Source organism: Lethenteron reissneri, unplaced genomic scaffold (assembly GCF_015708825.2).
Source record: "Lethenteron reissneri isolate LAM-NWPU_2019-01 unplaced genomic scaffold, ASM1570882v1 scaffold_1848, whole genome shotgun sequence".
Taxonomy (NCBI): domain Eukaryota; kingdom Metazoa; phylum Chordata; class Hyperoartia; order Petromyzontiformes; family Petromyzontidae; genus Lethenteron; species Lethenteron reissneri.
In genome coordinates, this window is record NW_026891606.1 from 276,413 (window position 1) to 299,774 (window position 23,362).

A 23,362-nucleotide genomic window follows, 5' to 3' on the forward strand; every position below is an offset into this window, starting at 1 on the left:
TTTTCGAAGCCCTTTTTGCTCGACACCGATGCGAGCAACACGGGTATTGGGGGTGTGCTTTCCCAGGTGGTTGATGGCGTTGAACGGGTGGTCGCGTACGGTAGTCGGGTGTTGTCTCCTGCGGAGCAGAAATATTGTGTCACCCGTAGAGAACTGTTGGCAATTGTTTTTTTTATCCAACAGTATCGCCCATATCTGTACGGTCGGCATTTCACCGTCCGCACAGATCATGCGGCACTACAGTATGCCCTGCGAGTTCAACAACCATCGGGACAGTTGTCTCGATGGTTGGAGGTTCTCCAGGATTTTGATTTTGAGACCACTTACCGTAAGGGCGTTCGCCATACCAACGCGGACGCTCTGTCACGCATGCCAACCACCTCGGAATGTGCATGCCTCCTGGGGTCGGGACGTTGCAGACCTTCAGGGGACGCATCGGTTCCGATCCTGGCAGCCACCGACGACGACGAACCACTGCCTGATAATTCGATCGAACAACAGGGAAGGGATTCCCTGTTGGGGTTGCCCGTCACTGAGTGGGGGCGCCTCCAAATGGAGGATACCTCCCTCCTCGGGTGGCGTCGTCGCGTCGGGGGTGCTGGGCGGGTGAAAGGTGATTCGGGTGCATGGGAAATGGTACAGGGTCTGCTCATGCATTGGGACGGCAAATCACAGCGACATCGGCTGGTCGTCCCTTCTGAGTTGCGAGGCAAAGTGGTGTGGGCCGCGCATGAGCGCCTGTTACATCTGGGGACTCTAAAGACCCTTGCACTGATACAACTTGATTTTTTTTGGCCTGGTATGACAAAGGATGTTGGGGATCTTTTGAGTTCATGCCCGCGGTGTGCGCAACGGAAGCCGCCGGCACGGGAGTCTAACCCGCCTTTACAATCAATCAAGGTGTCCAGAATAAATGAGCTTGTCGCGCTGGACATCTTGGGCCCATTTCCCGCCACCCCCAGGGGCAATAGGTATTTGCTGACAGGAGTCGAGTATTTTACGCGCTGGCCCATGGCCTGGCCCCTTGCCAACCAGTCGGCAGCAGCCATCGTGGACGCCTTTGTTCAGGGATACGTCCTGGACAAAGGTGCTCCGGAACGGCTGCTGACCGACCAGGGTAAAAATTTTTCCAGCAAATTACTTAAACAAGTCTGTGACCTCTTAGGCACAAAGAAAATTCGGACCTCCCCGTATCACCCACAGACTGACGGAATGGTCGAGCGTCTGCATCGCACCATTTCGTCAATGATGGCACAGCAGGTCTCAGATTCACAGACTGATTGGGACCTGCATATTCAGGGGGTCTTGGCGGCATACCGGATGGCACCCCATGCAGCTACGGGATTTTCCCCCTTTTACCTTATGTACGGTCGCGAACCCGACCCGCCTGTTCGCGCCCAGCTGCAGATCCCCGACCCGCAAGGAAAAACTAAATTGGCTGACCACGTCAAATTTAATCTGGCTAAATTAACAAAGGCACGGGATGCTGCGAGGTTGAACTCGGACCTCCGTCAAAAGGCGAACGAGCGCCTCAGGCTGGGTCGGGCGCATGTAATACAGTGGAAACCGGGGGACAGGGCATGGTTGCACTGTCCCCAAGTACCCCTGGCTACCTCCCCTAAGCTGGCGCGGCCGTGGCGGGGCCCTGTGGAAGTGGTCGAGGTCTTGCGACCACAGTGCGTGCGCATTCGTTGGGGGAAGCGGCGATGGTTCGTGCACCCCTCTCGGTTGAAACCCTTCGTCGCGGTACGCAAACCCACTTCACACATGCGTGGCCAGACGTGTGGGGGGTCGACCGACTCACTAGGTCCGTCTCCACCGCGCTCACCTAATGCCTTGCCGGCCGTGCCACCTCCAGGTGCATCGAGACTGACGGGCTCACGCCCGACCACCCCTTCTGGGGATGCCAACAGTCACGCGGCATCAGAGGAGGTCTCACTCCGGGACGGACGATTACCACCTGACGGTCCGCCACCCGGGGTTTCCCCGTGTGAGGGGCCCGCCGCAAGGACGCGCGCAAAAATGCGCAGACTGTTGTGAAACCGCAAGATGTGTATATATGTTGTGTTCATTGCGTGTTGTGTGGGGGGGTGTGTTCCCTGCCCATTGAATTTACATACGTTGTGCTCACCTGCTGTTGTGTGTATGGTGGCTTCGCTGCAAATTGTATATAGCTTGTTCTTACGGAATTCGTATTTATTCAAGGGGGGGTGCGTCGGGTTGTTTTTTTTTCTTCTGCTGTTGCATTTTTTTTTTGTGTTCTTGTTACCATTCTTGTTATTGTTGATAATTAGTGAGGCACACGCGCGGTTACAGTAAAAATTCATTTTTATTGTCATTCTGTATGTTGGCAGCCGGGACGGCTGCGAGCTATGTAGGGGGGAGTGATGTAGGGATGTTAGAGAGAGGGCCGTTATGTATGGCAGTCTATGGGAAAGAAACACAGTGGGCGGGGCTACGTGTGTGCACAGGGAGATGCCCTCTGCGACGTCCGAGCCAGACACCCTGGGGGGGGCTGGTTTGGCGTTATGATCCCCCGGGGCCCCACCCCTCAAGGAGGGTTGGGTATAAAAGGGGACGTTATATGGGCTCGGGAGGCAGTTATGTTATAGTTAACTAAGAAGACCGAAGACGTCTGAGATAGAGCCCTGGACTCCCTCGTTCGATGTCCTTGTCAGGGCCGAACAGGACCGAGCCAGCGGCGTGGTCCCGAAAGCCAGAGCCGGTGCTCTTCTAAGAGCTGGTCTGGGACTCCGGGTACCGGCCCGACTTACCAGTGTCGGGCCAAGTAGCCTCCCCTAGCCCAGTAGTGGAGGACTGTGAGGTAGGCTAGGACTTAGCTAGGAGTTGTATTCTTAGCTAGTCGGGTGAGGGGGCCGATACCCCCTCCAGTGTTGTATGTCACATACAAGTTGTGTTAAATAAATATCCGTGTGCCTCCACCTCGGCGTCAAGTGTCTTCACCGGTACTTCACTACTACTACACACTATACTACTACACACATTATATATGTAATGGGTTCAATTTAGGCGCACACACTTCTTGGGAGGCAACACTCATTTATTAATTAACACAACGTTTACTCAACAGTTACTCTTACTCTACACATAGGGTGGTGACCACCGACCTACACTAGCTAACACACAATTGTATTTTAGTCTCTCTCCAGCGTGACCCAGCCAGGTGGCTGCTGGCAGTCCGCTCACTGTAGGTCTTCTCTTCTGGCATCTTCACGAGGTGTCTTCATTCTTCTCAGGAACAGCCCTGCTCTGCCTTCACACCACCCTTATATCTCGTCTCTCTGGCGTGGCCGGCTCCGCCCAGGCCACGCCTCCCTTCCCAGGCCACGCCTCACTTCCCCCACCTCTGGGAAGGTCCGGATCCCTCCAGCACGTGACCCCCCAGGCACCCCCTTGGGGCCCCCAGCCCTCGTACGGGCCAACACAGTAGTGACCGTTCTGTCACTACATATACTACGACACACTATACTATATACTACTACACACTATATACGACACACTACTACACGCTATATACTACTACACATTATATACTATACGACTATATACTACTACACACTATATACTACTACACACTACACTACTACACGCTATATACATTATATACTACGACACACTATACTACTACACACTATATACACACACTATATACTACTACACACATTATACTACATACTATATAAGACACACTACACGCTATATACACACTATATACTACTACTATATACTACTACACACGATATACTACTACACACACACTATACTACTAAATAGTGGTGGGAGATGTCAGCCTTCTCGGGGCCCACCCTGTTACGTGAACGAAGTCTACAACCAAGTTCAAAGCGAATGACATCACTAAGGAAACTGTAAGTCGCCAGTCGACCTCTGGATTACAGGAGAAAGAACTATGCAAAGCAACAAAGGTCCTCCTCAGGGCCAGACGAGCCGTTACATTGGCCCCATCGGTTCGTCTATACCAGCTGCATGTAGATGGCCCGCGAAGGCAGACGTCCTCGTGAGAAAACATCGACACGCCTGCTATCCAAGAGACGCACGCGGAGGAAAGCAGCTCTCTACGATTGAACATTCCAGGGTACATCCTCGCCGCTTTCAAGGGCCGCGCTAAACGCGGCCTGGCCACTCACATCGCGCATCGCATCAAAGATACAGCCAAAGTTATTTAGGCAGACAACGACTTCACATTTTGGACAATGATCGCCGGTCTCCGTTGTATACAATGTCTACAAACCGCCAACAACAATAACAACCTGGCACCTACCAACATTGCCTGCGGTGCAAGATCCCGCGATCTACATAGATGACTTCAACATCCATCACACGATGTGGGGCTACCCAGTTAACGACTTGGCAGGCGAACAAATTCTCGATTTGGCATCTGCAGAAATAGCTCTTCCTCGTTTTTGACGCCAGGCAACAAGGCACATTCCACCCTACATGGTGAAATACGGAATATAACCCATACCCGTTGCTTTGTAACCACAGATAAGAATGGCTCAGACCTTTGCCCACCATATCCAAAGTCCTGCCTTGCTTCCCGCACAGCCAGCACAAGCCCATAGTCATCCAGGTTGGCCACAGAACCCCAGTAATCACCAGCACACAAAGAACCTGCTGGAACTTTGGAAGGGCAGATTGGCCCCGTTTTATGGCTGCAGTGGAAAAGAACATCCACCACATCTCCACAAACCCTGAAAAATGTGAGCAGTTCATCGCGCTCGTGAAGAAAGCTGCCAGGAATTCGATCTCGCGGGCCTATCGAAGGTCATACACCCCTCTCTGGACTGCGGAAAGTGAAAACCTGCTTCGTGAACATCAGAGCATTGGCGACCCAGAAATCGCCACAGCCGTTCTGCAGTCACTAGATTCTGCCAGAAGAGCAAAGTGGGCAACATTTATGGAGTCTTTTGACTTCACGCACTCTAAGGGCATGGGGGTTACTGTGGAAGCTCGGTGGAGCGACACCCTCAGAACACCGCACTCCTAAGGCGACTGCTAATGGGATAGCGACGCAGGTTCTCGGCAATGCAAAAACAGTCGAAAAGAAGAACGTGCAGTAAAACAACCCGCAAAAGATACACTCTCCACCAGGGTCAAAAACTCTCCTCTTTCTGCAGCTGTACTTGCGGAAGAAATAGATGCTGCACTAGCAGTAACAAAGGCAGGTAAAGCCGCAGGAATAGATGGGATTCACCCGGAATTCCTAAAACACCTTGGCAGCGGCAAAGGAAGAACCTGGCTGGCGAAACTTTTTTCTAAAATCATTGCCATCAACAAGCTACCAAGACTTTGAAAAAAAGCAAAAGTCATTACTCTCCTCAAGCCAGGAAAACCTGCTGATGACCCACACAGCTACAGGCCAATCTCTCTTCTTTGTGCAGCCTACAAGCTACTGGAGCGAGTACTGCTCGCAGAACTCTTTCCTTTCTTGGAAGCCACCATACCTCCTGCGCAGGCAGGTTTTCGTGCACAAGGAGTTGTACACCCCTAGCTGCCACTGCAATTTAGTGGCTTAAAATACAATGTTTCGCTCCAGATGATCACTGCAAAGTATGATCCGTGTTTTGATTTAGTGTGCTGATCTTAAAGGTGCATTGAAAAATGTTGATACTCCGACTGATGCTCCTACTGTTGTGGAGTGACTCATGCAGCCAGCTATGGCTGCAGAGTTTGGAAGTACATGTTGTTAACGTCGTTTATTGTGAAAATTCGGTCACAGCTCCTATGACCTGCACTGTTTCATTGCTTTTATGGCTTTATTTTGGTGATTTTCGAAAAGTTTACTGGTTTGGCCATGTTTGTTTGTTGTAATACAGAGTTAGACTGATGGCTTTAATCTAAGTTGTCTTGTGGTTGTTGTTATTTGACTTGCATCCCACTGGGATTTTTGCACACAGTGTTGGTGTACGGTGCTTTTTATGCAATATTTTGCTGTCTTTTCTTGGATTTTCTGTTTGCACATAGTCACTATAAGATGTATTCTTGTTCATGTTTTTGTTTTTTGTTTGTTGCTGTTGCACCCGATTCAAGAGTCGAGTGGCTCACAGGGCTATACCTAATAAATGAACTTGAAATGAACTTGAACTTGCTGTGACCAGGTCCTCGCCTTGACATCACCACATCGAAGTCCAACTGCCAGCATGAACAGAAAACAGCGGCTACCTTTATCAACTTGTCCTCTGCATATGACACGTTCTGGCGACTCGCCAACACCATCAAGTGCGAAAAAACGGCTTGGCTAATCGCCAGTGTGCTCAGCGACCGACAATTTCGCGTCCATTTCGGAAACCAGATCAGTCGCCAGTCGACCTCTGGGTTACAGGAGTGAGAACTACGCAAAACAACAAAGGTCCTCCTCAGGGCCAGACGAGCCGTTACATTGGCCCCATCGTTTCGTCTATGCCAGCTGCATGTTAACAATTTCGCGTCCATCTCGGAAACCAGATCAGCCGCCCACGAACACTAAAAAATAGCCTACCGCATGGGTCGGTATTAGCACCAGCCCCATTTAATCTTAACAGCAGCGACATACCGGCCACATTAAACCGCAAGTTATATTATGCAGATGACCTAGCACTGGCCAGTCAGGCAACGGCACTCAGCACCACTCAAGACATCTTGAACACTGACCTAGAAAATTTTAGAAGATTATTACTACTCCTGGCAACGTAAGCCAAATCTGACCAAGACAGTGTCCTCAGGATTCCATCTCAACGACGCAGAGGCAAAAAGTACGCTGAAGATCGAGTTTTGCGGTAAAACCATCACCCACGACCCACTCCCGAAATACTTGGAGTGGTGGTCGATCGAAGTCGCACTCTCAGGCAACACATTGAGCAGTTCGGCAACAAGATAAAAACCCACACGAACATTATCCATAAACTGGCAGGAACTATCTGGCAACAAAACTGGCACCTTTTTTACAAGGAGTCATGTTTGCATAGACCACAATACCTGCAGCCATAATGCAAACAAAAAACACAACTCTGATAATGTACGCACTGTCCTTGAAGTTGATTGGTCCACACCCGAGACAGCTTTCCTTAGAGCCTAGTCTCACATGGGTTGGACCAGATGACGCCAAAAGGCGCACAACTCAAAGACAATGCACCATCAGAGTATGAGAGCTCGGGGTAAGCATTTACACCATTGGAACCTCATTTGCCAGTAAAAAATATGATAGTTGGTTTTTTACCCTTCTATCTGCATTATGGCTGCAGGTATTGTGGTCTATGCAAACATGACTCCTTGTAAAAAAAAAGGTGTCAGTTTTGTTGCCAGATAAAAGTGTAAAAAAACAATAATCATATTTTTTATTGGCAAATGAGGTTCCAATGGTGGCAGGAACTAGTTGTGGCTGTGATGCGCAAACACTATGGACTGCCACACTCGACCTCGTGTATTCGACGGGAGAGTATTGCTCACCAGTGTGGGGAAGCAACGCTCGCACTCAAGTTATCGACGCACAATTGAACATTGCGATGCGTGGCCATCGCAGGTATGCTGAAGTCGACGCTGACCCAGTGGCTCCCGGTGCTCACCCCACGTCGCTCCGCCGCAAATCCGTCGCGAAGCAGCGGCCAACAAGGAGTTCTAAAACATTCTCATTAACCCACCGCACCTTCCGATACTTCGGGACGTACACCCAGTGCCACCTGTTCACCTAAAATCACGTCACCCCTTCTGGATCATAGCAGCCTCACGCCATGCCGCAAATATAAATGAAGGCGTGAGATGGAAGCAAGTCTGGACTGTGGCCGACGTCAAAAATAAACCTATTCTTAGGTTTTTTCGGTAAAGTCACGTAGGTAAAAATTTTTTTTTATAAAAGTTAAATAAAAATAAAATAAAAATCACGACGTTTCGGAGGCAACACAAGCTTCCGTCTTCAGGTGGAACAGTCACAGCGCGATTGCTGTTAATTTTTATTTAACTTTTATTAATTTTAATTTTTTTACCTACGTGACTTTACCGAAAAAACCTAAGAATATGAATCCTTGCAGTCACGAAAGCTTCAAATCTAGAAAGAAAAAAAAACCTCTCATACAGGACCCTACCTTCAGACCTCCCCGTTTCACCCTTTCATGCCACCAATGGTCGACCATTAACCGATTCAAGACTGGGCCACGTGGCCGATGCGGCCACTTGATGGACAAATGGCGCCATCAAAGATTTGGTGGCCTGCGAGTGGAGCCACCAATGCCAAACGATCGACCACATTATGGACAGGTGATGAAGATCAACTCTGCATCAGATCAGAAAAGTGAGTCGATAACAAATCTAAAATTGCATCTTTAAACTGCTGCTTTGAATCCATACACAGAAATAAAAATATTACTAAATATACTACGCACTCTCGATTTAAAGCTTTCGTGACTGCAGGGATTCATCTTCTTGGTCTGTCGAGAAGGCAGACTCTGCCTTCTCGACAGACCTGTTCTCCACCTGAAGACGGCTGCTTGCATTGTGGCCGAAACGTCGTGAGAATTATTTTATTATTTTCCTTCTACGTGACTTTACCGAAAGAACCAAGAAGATACTATGCACTACACACTAATATATATTTCTTTACACTATACTACTATATATAATACTACTAAACTATACGCTACTAAACTGCTATACACTACAACACACTACACTATACACGCCACTATACACTGCACTATGCTATACACTGCACAACTATAAACTACAGTGTACGCTACTGTACACAACTTTACAATACACAGTACACTGGACACTATTATACACTACTGTATACACTACACTGCACACAACTTTACACTACAGTATACATTACACGATATACACTACTATACACTACACTATACACGATGGCATTATCATCACACAGCGTCACAGTAGCGTCACCACACGAGCGATCACGTGGAGGTGTGGTGACGTCATCGTTTACCTCTGGCGCTGAAATTCCACCAGTGGCTCGACTTCTCCTCCGTCTCTGTATGGGCGAGTTGCACAGACAAGTTAGTTCTACATACTCACAAATATATACACTATACTACTATATACTACAACACTACTACAAACTACAGTATTATATTCTACTACACTAAGATAAAATACACTATACACTACTGCACACTATACTAAAATATACTACTACACGCTACACTAATACACACTATTGTATACGCTACACTACTAGAAATTACACCGTACACTACTACACACTACACTAGGCTTTACACTACAGTGCCATTATCATACACCATCACACAGCATCACCATCACACAGCATGACGATCAAGCAGCGTCATCACAGCGTCACCACACAAGTGATCACGTGGAGGCGTGGTGACGTCATCGTTTACCTGCGCCAAAAATCCACCAGTTGGTCGACTTCTCCTCCTCTGTGTGGGGGAGTTGCACAGACAGGTTAGTTCTGTAGTGCTCGAACCGACACGACAGCTTCTTGTCTTTCCTCACCACAACTCTCCATCAACACCGCTCAATGTTCCTCCGCTCACACCAACTCACAACTCTCCGTCAATACCGCTCAATGTTCCTCCGTTCACACCGACCCACAACTCTCCGTCAATACCGCTCAATGTTCCTCCGCTCACACCAACTCACAACTCTCCGTCAATACCGCTCAATGTTCCTCCGTTCACACCGACCCACAACTCTCCGTCAACACCGCTCAATGTTCCTCCGCTCACACCAACTCACAACTCTCCGTCAACACCGCTCAATGTTCCTCCGCTCACACCAACTCACAACTCTCCGTCAACACCGCTCAATCTTTCTCCGTTCACACCAACTCACAACTGTCCGTCAACACCGCTCAATGTTCCTCCGCTCGCTCGCTGCGCTCCGCTGGCCTCGCTCACTCCCCTCTGCTCGTCCGTCGACTCTCCTCTCCGCTCTTTCTATCTCTCCAGCTCGGCTGCTCTTTATCAACTCCGTCGTCCCACCCCGTCGTAACTAACTCTGTCGTCTCTCTCTTCGGATGCTTCCGCTACTCCGCTGCTACCCTACACTATCCTCACTCTTCTCCACTGCTACCCTATGCTGTACTCACTCTATCCACTGCTACCCTACGCTGTACTCACGCTATCCACTGCTACCCTACACTATCCTCACTCTTCTCCACTGCTACCCTACGCTGTACTCACGCTATCCACTGCTACCCTACGCTGTACTCACTCTATCCACTGCTATCCTATGCTGTACTCACTCTATCCACTGCTACCCTATGCTGTACTCTCTCTATCCACTGCTACCCTACGCTGTACTCACTCTATCCACTGCTACCCTACGCTGTACTCACTCTATCCACTGCTACCCTACGCTGTACTCACTCTATCCACTGCTACCCTATGCTGTACTCTCTCTATCCACTGCTACCCTACGCTGTACTCACTCTATCTACTGCTCCGTCTCTCCATCCGTCTGTCTCTCGTCCCAGGCACCAACTCCCGTTTCACTCCACCATCCCTCACTTTATTCCTGAACCAATTTCCCCTAATTAATTAGGTCATCCCCCGCGACGCCACTCGCCCCCAGCCTCCGGTGCCACGTGGCGTTGTTTTTCCAGACACGCCGGCGCCAATCTCGGACAACAGCCCCTCTCGTCCAATCAGCGCCCTGCATCCTTAATTACCCCCGGCCACCTGCGACTCCCTTAACTATCACGCCACCTTAATTTGGACAACAACAACGGTCATTCGCCCTCACTGTCCGCCGCGTGCGTGCATACCGACCCAGCACGTGACGTGCATCTCAAGCACTACAGTTCTATACACTAACATACATATATACACAGGTATATATACACACTATACACTAAACACCACTAGACTAACATATATAGTACTACACTACTATATACTACTACACACTACACTACTATATTCTAATACTAGACTACTACACACTACAACACACTACACACTACACAACTGTATTCGACTACACCCTACACTGCTATACACTACACACCCCTACACACTACACTACAATATACTACGCTACTATATGCTACACTACACTACCACACACTACACTGCTATACACTACACGCCACTACACACTATACTACTATATAATACACTACTATACACTGCTACACCATATACTTCTACAAACTAAACTAAAATACTACGATACTGTACACTACATTACTATCCATAACTAAATACTACACTATACAATACACTACCATACACTACTACACTATATACACTACTAAACTACAACACACTGCACTATGCACTACATTATTCCACACTACACAACTACACACTACACTGCTATATACTACACTACACACTACTACACACTACTGCATCACCATCACACACCATCCCCATTAGACAGCAGCGTCATCGCAGCGTCACCACACGAGCGATCACGTGGAAGGGATTAGAGGAATAAAGTCTTGAACAATGATCTGTCGGTAAAAAAAGAGAGGATCAGTTAGAGGGTAAGAACAGGGACTGGCTCAGGGAAAAGCAAGGACAAGAAGGTTCCACAAAGGGGGCTCGAGGAGTATAAAAGGGGAGAGCACGAGGAGTGGGACGTTAGGAGGAAGTTACAAGCTGAAGACAAGAGCACAGAGCCTCGGGTCACTCTTTGTGGCTGTGTCCCAAAAAAGTGTCTCTCATTTCATAATCGTCAGAGTCCAGTGGCGGCTCCTGCAAAATCTCTCAGGGGGGGCAAATGTCTGGATGATTGATAAGGATAAGATCCACCCATGCAATGAATAAATTAACAGCTTAAGCATGTAAAGGCAACTTCACTTCTTTAATATTAATGAAAAATAAAGTGACTCTTACAATACATCTTGTTTGTTTATATACTCACTATTAAAACAAACCACTCAAGTTTATTTTATTAAAGATTCCACTAGGTAGCGATAAATTATATTGTTGGATGAAACGTGCTTACGTATGATGACGTAAGCACGTATGATGACGTAAGCACGTTAGTGCAAGCCCTCCAGGAAGCCATTGAGAATGCATTGCAGCGCCCCCGTTCGAAAAAAAACATCTTTGAATGTAAGTCTATGGGAACACTCGGGGCGATTCTCAGCCAGAGTGAAATCGCCCCAAAAGAGGCGGTACTCCACAGAACGTGACATGACGCTGATTGGACTATATCCAGGGGCTGACAGTGACGGCTAGCGTGACTCTGTGGTTGAATGACATTGGTGGTGCGTCGCCCAATCGCCCTAATGAAGTAACCGCCCCTGTCAGAGTCGTTACATATGTAGTGGATTCAACTGAGTCGCAGAAGTACTTCGTGGAGGCAACACATATTTATTAACACCAACACATTAACACAAAGGGGTTACTGCCCCTTCACCAGATAACCTATGGTGGTGGACCACCAGGCTATCTACGCTAGTTACTGGGAGTAGCTACAACAGACAGGGCCCTGGCTTGGGTCCTCTTCCACGTGTTAGTGACTTCTTCTCTTGGACGTAGATCATAGATCTTTGGATGACGACAGCAACGCAGCGCCCCGGTCCCTGTTGGGACCCCGGCTTATATGCTCCTGGGTCGTGGCTGGCCCCGCCCTTGGCCACGACCACCTTCAGGAAACATCTTGTCGTTTCTCGACCCTGACACGTGACCACCCCCTAGCCCCCGCCTGGGGCCCCTGCGTAGATCTTACTGGTCACGTGTCAACCAGAGTGCGATGGCCCAGGGTAACCTCATCAAATGGCTGACACTCTCACACTCCCTCCAGTAGGAGTCAGCACTGCACGCCACGTGTGGTGCCACTGCGCTATCCCAGCGCTCACCGAGCCACCTCTAGGGCTGGTACTACACCCACCTACGGGGTGTCTGCGATGACGATGCATCGCACGCCATGCCTCGCGAGAGCCGGAATTATTCAGTGACATTCACGATGTCACTACATACGTGATTTCGATTTAAAGCTTTCGTGACTGCAGGGATTCATCTTCTTGGTTCTTTCGGTAAAGTCACGAAGAAGGGAAATAATAAAATAATAAAAATAAAACATAATAAAATAATTCTCACGACGTTTCGGCCACAACGCAAGCAGCCGTCCTCAGGTGAAGAACAGGTCTGTCGGAAAGACAGCGTCTGAAGACAGGTCTGTCGGAAAGACAGCGTCTTCAGACAGACCTGTTCTTCACCTGAGGACGGCTGCTTGCGTTGTGGCCGAAACGTCGTGAGAATTATTTTATAATTTTTATTTTTATTATTTTATTATTTCCCTTCTACGTGATGACTTTACCGAAAGAACCAAGAAGATACATACGTGATGTCCGCGATGCGAGTACATCACACGCCGTGGCTCTCTCGGGCCGGCACCACACAGTGACATCTGAGATGTCACTACACATATACACTATACCATACACTATTATAACACACTACACTACTATATACAACTACATTACTATATACTACAATACACTACACTACCATATACTACTCCACTACTTTTTACTATACTACTACACTACTATACACTACTACACTACAACACAACTATACTCGTTGGGTCTTTCGGTAAAGTCACGTAGAGAGAAAAATTAAAAAGTCATGACGTTTCGATCGCAACACAAGCAATCGTCTTCAGGTGAAATAATACAGCAGGCGGACTGCTGATGCAGGAAGAAATATAGTGGGAGAGCTGCTGCAACCAAAGGTTATACAGGTTTTGAGATGGGTACCACCCAAGGGTAAGTGGGCGGGTCTTTAAGATTTTACAACACAACTATATACTGCACTGTACACTACAATACACTACACTATACCAGCACACACCATCACCATCACACAGTGTAATCGCAGCATCACCACACAAGCAATCACGTGGAGGTGTGTTGACGCCATCATTTACCTGCGCCGAAAATCCACCAGTTGGTCGATTTCTCCTCCGTCTCTGTGTGGGGGAGTTGCACAGACAGGTTAGTTCTACATACTCATACATATATACACTATACGTTATACTAATATATATTACTACACGCTACACTAATACACACTACTGTATACTCTACACTAATAGAAATTACACCGTACACTACAACACACTACACTACGCTTTACACTACAGTACCATTATCATACACCATCACACAACATCACCATCACACAGCATGATGATCAAGCAGCGTCATCACAGCGTCACCACACAAGTGATCACGTGGAAGCGTGGTGACGTCTTTGTTTACCTGCGCCGAAAATCCACCAGTTGGTCGACTTCTCTGTTTGGGGGAGATGCACAGGGAGGGTAGTTCAACATACTCACACACATGTATATACAGAGTATACACTATATACTACTACACACTTCTAACACTACTCTATATAGCGCTACACTACTATATACTACTACATACTAGACTACTATATTCAACTACTAGACTACTACACACTACAACACACTACACAACTGTATTCGACTACACATTACACTACAATATATTACACTACTATATACTACACTATACACTAACACACACTACACTGCTATACACGACACGTCACTATACTACTATATACTACACTACCATACACTGCTAAACAATATACTTCTACAAACAACTAATAAATCCTACACTACTATATTGTACACTACACTACTATCCAATACTAGATACTACATTATAAAATACACTACTACACTATATACTACACTACTATACACTACTAAACTACAACACACTGCACTATCATACACTGCACTATGGACTACAATATTCCACACTACACTACTATACACGACACTGCTATATACTACACTACACACTACAACAAACCACACTACTACACAATACACTACGCTATACACTACAGTACCATTATAATACAACATCACACAACATCACCATCACACCGCATCACGATCAAGCAGCGTCATCATAGCGTTACCACACAAGTGATCACGTGGATGTGTGGTGACGTCATCGTTTACCTGCGACGAAATTCCACCAGTTGGTCGACTTCTTCTCTGTTTTGGGGAGTTGCATAGAGAGGTTAGTTCTACATACTCACACACAGATATACACAGTATACACTATATACTACTACACACTACTACACTACTATATATAGCGCCACACTACTATATACTACTACACACTTCTACACTACTATATATAGTGCTACACTACTATATGCTACTACACACTACAATATACTACACTACTATATACGACACTATACACTACCACACACTACACTGTTATACACTACACGTCACTATACTACTATATACTACACTACTATACACTGCTACACAATATAGTTCTACAAACTAAACTAATATACCCGACACTACTATATTGTACACTACACTACTATCTACGACTAGATACTACACCATACAATACACTACTATACACTACTACACTATATACACTACTATACACTACTAAACTACAACACACTGCACTATTATACACTGCACTATGCACGACATTATTCCACACTACACTGTTATATACTACACTATACACTACTACATATTATTGAATCACCATCAAACACCATCACCATTAGACAGCATCACTATCAAGCAGCATCATCGCAGCGTCACGACAGAAGCGATCACGTGGAAGTGATTAGAGGAATAAGGTTTTGAACGAGGATTAGGGACATGCGGATGAAGTTACGAACTGAAGATAAAAGCACGGGGCCTAGGGTCCCTTATTGTGGCTGTGACCCAATGAAGTGTCTCTCATTATATCGTCGTCAGTCGTTAGATATACACTACACTATACACTATTATAACACACCACACAACTATATACTACTACATTACTATATACAACACTCTACACTACTATATACTACTCCACTACTATTTACTATACTACTACACTACTATACACTACTACACTACAACACAACTATATACTACTGTCCACCAACTGTACACTACTATATACACTATACTACACTGTACAAAACTGTACATTACACTGCTATATACTACACTGTACACTACTGTACACTATATTATTGGTTCTTTCGGTAAAGTCACGTAGATAGAAAATCTAAATCGAATTTAAAAAAAATTTAAAATAAAAGCAAAAAACCACGACGTTTCGATCGCAATACAAGCGGTCTTCATCAGGCGGAGAGAAAAGAGAGGGAAAGCCTCCAAATGCAACTGTTTATCAGGGCTTTCAGAGTGAGCACAGGTGTGCGGCGCAAACAGCATGGGCGGTTTAGCCAGCGCCAATGTAGGAGCAAAGCACCAGAAGTACAAGCAAAGAAAGTGTGTTAGACAATGGGGGTAGGGAGGGCGCAGAGATAGGGGGAGAGAGAGGGAGGGTAGAGATAGAGGTGGAGCTGAAGACGAGGGGCACAGTCCAAGTGTGTTAGACAATGCGGGGAGGAAGAGGGAAGAGATAGGGGGGAGAGAGAGGGAGGTAGAGATGGGGGGGGGCATTGCACCTCGCTACACCCATCCACACTGCTGACGGTAGAGATTGACAAGAAAACACAAATCAAGTCATGACCCAAAGTGGTTGATATTATCATTCCAATGATTGCCGAGTTTAAAACCGTCGTCTCGGTTTAAATTGTGGCTGTGTAGTGCCTGAAATACATGCCACACACGGGAGTGGGTGTACGTGGGCGCAGAGTACAGTGGGAGCAAACGAGGTCGAGGTTGTTATTGTTGCTAGGCGTGAAGAGAAGGCCAGAGACGGGTAGGGGGCGATTAAGGACACCGGGCGCTGATTGGCTGGGAGTTGTTATTGTCAAAATGTGATGCCACGCTGTCTGAGGACAGTAACAGGTGATAGGGGGCTATTAAGGACGCAGGGCGCTGATTGGCCGGGAAGTTGTTGTTGTCGCTAAGTGGCACTGTGTTGTCTGGAAAACGTGGCAGGTGCCAGAGGAGGCCAGGGGGTGATGGGCGTCGCGGGGGATGCCACCGATTAATTGGAGATTAATTGGCTTGGGGATAAAGAGAGGGGGTTTTGAAGCAGACGGAAGTTCGCGCCTGGGACCAGAAGAAGGATGTTGGAGCTGAAGCAGCGGAGCCAGAAGCAGTGGAGAAGTATAAGGTAGCAGTGGAGAAGTATAGGGTAGCAGTGGAGATGTATAAGGTAGCAGTGGAGAGGTATAGGGTAATAGTGGAGAAGTATAGGGTAATAGTGGAGAAGTATAGGGTAGCAGTGGAGAAGTATAGGGTAGCAGTGGAGAAGTATAGGGTAGCAGTGGAGAAGTATAGGGTAGCAGTGGAGAAGTATAGGGTAGCAGTGGAGAAGTGTAGGGTAGCAGTGGAGAAGTGTAGGGTAGCAGTGGAGAAGTGTAGGGTAGCAGTGGAGAAGTGTAGGGTAGCAGTGGAGAAGTGTAGGGTAGCAGTGGAGAAGTGTAGGGTAGCAGTGGAGAAGTGTAGGGTAGCAGTGGAGAAGTGTAGGGTAGCAGTGGAGAAGTGTAGGGTAGCAGTGGAGAAGTGTAAGGTAGCAGTGGAGAAGTGTAGGGTAGCAGTGGAGAAGTGTAGGGTAGCAGTGGAGAAGTGTAGGGTAGCAGTGGAGAAGTGTAGGGTAGCAGTGGAGAAGCGTAGGGTAGCAGTGGAGAAGTGTAGGGTAGCAGTGGAGAAGTATGAGGTAGCAGTGGAGAAGTGTAGGGTAGCAGTGGAGAAGTGTAGGGTAGCAGTGGAGAAGTATAAGGTAGCAGCGCAGAAGTATATGGTAGCAATGGAAAAGCCAGCAGAAGTGGCTGGAGTGTGACGGCGACGCCAGCAGACTAGCCGTAGCTTCAGCCGCAAACACCTTATCATAATAATAAAATAAGTATAACCCGTAAAAACAAAGTTTTTCACTATAAATCCTTTATATGCGTGGCAGCGAACTTAATATAAAGGATTTAAAAAATATATTCGCCTGTGGAGGACGCAGGGATCGATCCCGCGACCTTTGGCATGGGAAGCGAGGGCGCTACCAACTGCGCTACTCCGCCACGGCCTGTGGAGGGGTTACGCTCTTGGCTCTTACACTCTGACGTTCAGCCAAAGCCATGAATTAGTTCTATTTGAATATATGTAAAATAAATTTTTTTTGCCTAAAAAGTGTAAAATTTTGGGAATTTTTTTTTTCACGAACAATAATTGTCTGGCACAACGAGTCTGTGTGGAAAATGTCAGCTCGATTGGATCACGGGAAGTGGGTTAAAAAACGACCGAAAGATTTGCACGGTCCTAAGCAAGCAAGCACGCGAACTTAATATAAAGGATTTAAAAAACTCCTATCCAGGGGCCTACCCTGGCTCCTCCCCCCTCAACCAGTATATATATACAAGGTCGGATCTCTTGGAATTTCTCATTTACTTGATACAGCAAGCGTGCTGTGACGGTTCTACCTGAAGACGGAAGCCTGTGTTGCCTCTGAAACGTCGTGATTTTTATTTTATTTTACTTTTTATAATTTAAATGTTTTTCCTACGTGACTTTACCGGAAAAAAAAACTAAGAATACAGCTGGAGTGTGACGGCGAAGCCAGCAGAAAGCGGCTGGAGTGTGGCGGAGAAGCCGATAGTGATATGGCTGAGTGTGACGGGAGAGCCGATAAAGAGCGGCTGAACTGACGGAGAGAGTGGAGTGGAGAGTCGACGGAGGAGAGAAGCGGCGCGAGCGAGGGGAGAGCGCGCGGGAGGATTGTTGATTGGTGTTCGCTGGAGCAATGTTGATCGGTATTCGCGAAATAAAGTGAGAGAGAAAAGCAATAAGCTGTCATGTCAAGTCGAGCACTACATCTGTATATATGGATGGCTTCATGAACGAATCGTTTTTGATAACCAGTAGGCTTGCAAAGTACCATCGTCTTAGAGAAATCAATTTCACGTGAGCAGCCCCATTACAGTAATGATCAGCCACGGCAGAAGTATTGGTCCTGCCGTGTTTCAGATCTGCCTTATGTTCACCAACACGGTCCGACACATGTCGCGTAGTTTCCCCAATGTAACTGCTGCCGCAGATACAACTTAGTTTGTAGACGCCGGGATATTGCATGTCAGAAATCTTGTCCTTCACAGATGGGATCAGATCACGAATGTTATGCAATGTTTTAAATCTGACCTGGATCTTGTGTTTGTTCAACATTTTGGAAATCTTTTGGGTTATCCCTGCTATGTAAGGGAATGGTGATGGTTTTGATTTGATCTTCAGATGGCTCCTTTAACCACGGTTGGGGTGATGGCTTTGCGGATTGTGTAGTCAGAATATCCATTCACCTTGAGAGCTTGGTGTATGTGTTTGAGTTCACTGGTTAGGTGTTCATGATCGGAGATACATTGAGCTCTATGGTGTAGCGTTTTTGATGAAGGAATTCTTCTGGGATGGATGGTGATGGCAATCAGGTTTTAGGAAGTTGTTGGTATGGGTTACTTTTCCGTAGACAGAATGGCTCATTGAGCAATCTGGTCCCTTTTTGATTAAGACATCCGACTGTACACTAAACTAAACACTACACCATCACACACCATCACCATCACACAGCGTCATCGCAGCGTCACCACACAAGAGATCACGTGGAGGCGTGGTGACGTCATCGTTTACCTGCGCCGAAATTCCACCAATGGGTCGTCTTCTCCTCCTCTGTGTGGGGGAGTTGCACAGACAGGTTAGTTTTACATACTCACATATATACATTATACACTATACTACTATATACTACTACATACTACACTATTATATTCTACTACACTACACTCCTATACAGTACACTATACACTACTGCACACTATACTAAAATATACCACTACACTCTACACTAATACACACTATTGTATACTCTACACTACTATACATTACACCCTACACTACTACACACTAAACTACGCTATACACTACAGTACCATTATCATACAACATCACACAACATCACCATCACACCGCATCACGATCAAGCAGCGTCATCACAGCGTCACCACACAAGTGATCACGTGGAGGCGTGGTGACGTCATCATTTACCTGCGCCGAAATTCCACCATTTGGTCGACTTTTCTGTGTGGGGGAATTTTCACAAAGGTTAGTTCTACATACTCACACACAGATATACACAGTATACACTATATACTACTACACACTACTACACTACTATATATAGTGCTACACTACTATTTTCTACTACATACTACACTACTATATTCTACTACTAGACTAATACACACGACAACACACTGCACAACTGTATTCGAGTACACACTACACTAGAATATACCACACTACTATATACTACACTATACACTACCACACACTACACGGCTATACACTACACGTCACTACATACTATATTACTATATACTATACTACCATACACTGTTACACCATATACTTCTACAAACTAAACTAACATATCTTACACTAATATATTGTACACTACACTACTATCCACTACTATATACTACACTATGCAATACACTACCATACACTACTACACTATATACACTACTAAACTACAACACACTGAACTATGCACTACATTATTCCACACGACACTAATTTATACTACACTGCTATAAAATACACTGCTATATACCACACTATATACTACACTACACACTACAAAATCACCATCACACACCATCACCATTATAAAGCATCACCATCAAACAACGTCATAGCAGCGTCACACACAAGCGATCACGTGGAAGTGATTTGAGGAGGAAGGTTTTGAACAAGGATCGATCGGGGAAAAAAGAGAGGATCAGTTAGAGGGTAAGAACAGGGACTGGCTCAGGGAAAAACAAGGACAATAATCTTCCGCAAAGGGGGCTTGAGAAGTATAAAAGGGGACAGCACGAGGAATGGGGACGTGCGGATAAAGTTACAAACTGAAGATAAAAGCACGGGGCCTAGGGTTCCTTATTGTGGCTGTGACCCAATGAAGTGTCTCTCATTATATCGTCGTCAGAGTCGTTAGATATACACTACACCATACACTATTATAACACACCACACTACTATAATCTACTACATTACTATATACAACACTCTACACTACTATATACTACTCCACTACTATTTACTACACTACTACACTACAACACAACTATATACTACTGTACACCAACTGTACACTACTATATACACTATACTACACTGTACAAAACTGTACATTACACTGCTATATACACTGTACGCTACTGTACACTATATTCTTGGTTCTTTCGGTAAAGTTACGTAGATAGAAAATCTAAATCGAATTTAAAATAAATTTAAAATAAAAGCAAAAAACCACGACGTTTCGATCGCAATACAAGCTGTCTTCATCAGGCGGAGAGAAAAGAGAGGGAAAGCCTCCAAATGCAACTGTTTATCAGGGCTTTTAAAGTGAGCACAGCTGTGCGGCGTAAACAGCATGGGCGGTTTAGCCAGCGCCAATGTAGGAGCAAAGCACCAGAAGTACAAGTAAAGAAAGTGTGTTAGACAACGGGGGTAGGGAGGGCGCAGAGATAGGGGGAGAGAGAGGGAGGGTAGAGATAGAGGTGGAGCTGAAGGCGCGGGGCACAGTCCAAGTGTGTTAGACAATGCGGGGAGGAAGAGGGAAGAGATAGGGGGGAGAGAGAGGGAGGTAGAGATGGGGGGGAGGATTGCACCTCGCTACACCCATCCACACTGCTGACGGTAGAGATTGACAATAAAGCACAAATCAAGTCATGACCCAAAGTGGTTGATGACATCTTTCCAATGATTGCCGAGTTTAAAACCGTCGTCTCGGTTGAAATTGTGTCTGTGTAGTGCCTGAAACACGCGCCACACGCGGGAGTGGGTGTACGCGGGCGCAGAGTACAGTGGGACCAAACGAGGTCGAGGTTGTTATTGTCGTTAGGCGTGAGCAGAAGACCAGAGATGGGTTGGGGGCGATTAAGGACACAGGGCACTGATTGGCTGGGAGTTGTTATTGTCCAAATGTGATGCCACGCTGTCTGACGACAGTAACAGGTGGTAGGGGGGGATTAAGGACGCAGGGGGCTGATTGGCCGGGAAGTTGTTGTTGTGGCTAAGTGGCGCCGTGTTGTCTGGAAAACGTGGCAGGTGCCAAAGGGGGCTAGGGGGTGATGGGCGTCGAGGGGATGCCACCGATTAATTGGAGATTAATTGGCTTGGGGATGAAGAGAGGGGGTTTTGAAGCAGACGAGAGTTCGCGCCTGGGAGGAGAAGGAGGATGTTGGAGCTGAAGCCGCGGAGCAAGAAGCAGTGGAGAAGTATAGGGTAGCAGTGGAGAGGTATAGGGTAGCAGTGGAGAAGTGTAGGGTAGCAGTGGAAAAGTATAAGGTAGCAGTGGAGAAGTATAGGTTGGCAGTGGAGTAGTGTAGGGTAGCAGTGGAGAAGTGTAGGGTAGCAGTGAAGAAGTATAGGGTAGCAGTGGAGAAGTATAAGGTAGCAGCGCAGAACTATATGGTAGCAATGGAAAAGCCAGCAGAAGTGGCTGGAGTGTGACGGCGAAGCCAGCAGACTAGCCGTAGCTTCAGCCGCACCAACCTTATCATAATAATAAACAGGACCCTGCGGGGTGGGCTGGTAGGAACGAATAACCAAAGAATATAAACATAATGTATTATTACATTTGTTTAGCCAGGAAAGCCCCACTGAGTCAAAAGGTTTTTGTAGGGTCCTGCCAAGTGTTTGCAGTAGGGGGCGATGTTGGTAAACCTAATCGGACAATACGAAGGGAGAGATTGAGGCCTAGTTCTAGGCTTTAAGCCTAGCTGTAGGCTTTAGGGCACTGTGAGTTAATTTTTAATTTAAATGTTTTAATTATTTCTGTAAAAGCTTTAAATTTAAATGTTTCTATTTAAAAACATGAGGGAATGTAACATTGTTAAACATTAACTCCCTTTCACACACGCGGGGGTACGATACGAAGGGAGAGTTTCAGGCCTAGTTCTAGGCTTTAGGCCTAGCTGTAGGCTTTAGGGCGCTGTGCGTTTTTTTATTTAATTTCAAAGTTTTAATTAAAAGCTATCTCAGGGAATTATAAGGGAATGTTACACGTGTTTAGCCAGGAAAGCCTCATTAATTTAAATGTTTTAATTAAAAGCTATCTGAGGGTATTATAAGGGAATGTTACACTTGTTTAGCCAGGAAAGCGTCACTGAGTCTAAAGGTTTTTGTAGGGTCATGCCAAGTGTTTGCAGTAGGGGGCGATGTTGCTACACGGACGGACGGACGGACAGACGAAATAATCTATTGGTGGCTGGTCCACTTCGTTCCTACCAGTAAAAACTCCTATCCAGGGGCCTACCCTGGCTCCTCCCCCCTCAACCAGTATATATATACAAGGTCGGATCTCTTGGAATTTCTCATTTACTTGATACAGCAAGCATGCTGTGACGGTTCTACCTGAAGACGGAAGCCT

The 23,362-nt window shown here is 46.5% G+C and overlaps 1 protein-coding gene across 4 annotated transcripts in view; it reads right to left on the bottom strand.

The window, feature by feature from the left end:
• The window catches only part of LOC133339372 (E3 ubiquitin-protein ligase RNFT1-like), a 51,192-nt gene that overhangs the window by 19,893 nt on the left and 7,937 nt on the right, over positions 1-23,362 (bottom strand). For 2 of the 4 annotated variants that reach the window (XM_061547513.1, XM_061547511.1), the window contains 7 exons: positions 19,972-20,004; positions 19,558-19,596; positions 14,962-14,997; positions 14,219-14,251; positions 13,885-13,926; positions 9,375-9,413; positions 8,957-9,001 (listed from right to left, as the gene is read on the bottom strand). In XM_061547513.1, coding sequence (XP_061403497.1) covers positions 8,957-9,001; positions 9,375-9,413; positions 13,885-13,926; positions 14,219-14,251; positions 14,962-14,997; positions 19,558-19,596; positions 19,972-20,004 — 267 coding nt within the window. The remainder of the gene's footprint in view (positions 1-8,956; positions 9,002-9,374; positions 9,414-13,884; positions 13,927-14,218; positions 14,252-14,961; positions 14,998-19,557; positions 19,597-19,971; positions 20,005-23,362) is intronic. The other 2 variants (XM_061547512.1, XM_061547514.1) reach the window with 2 other exon arrangements.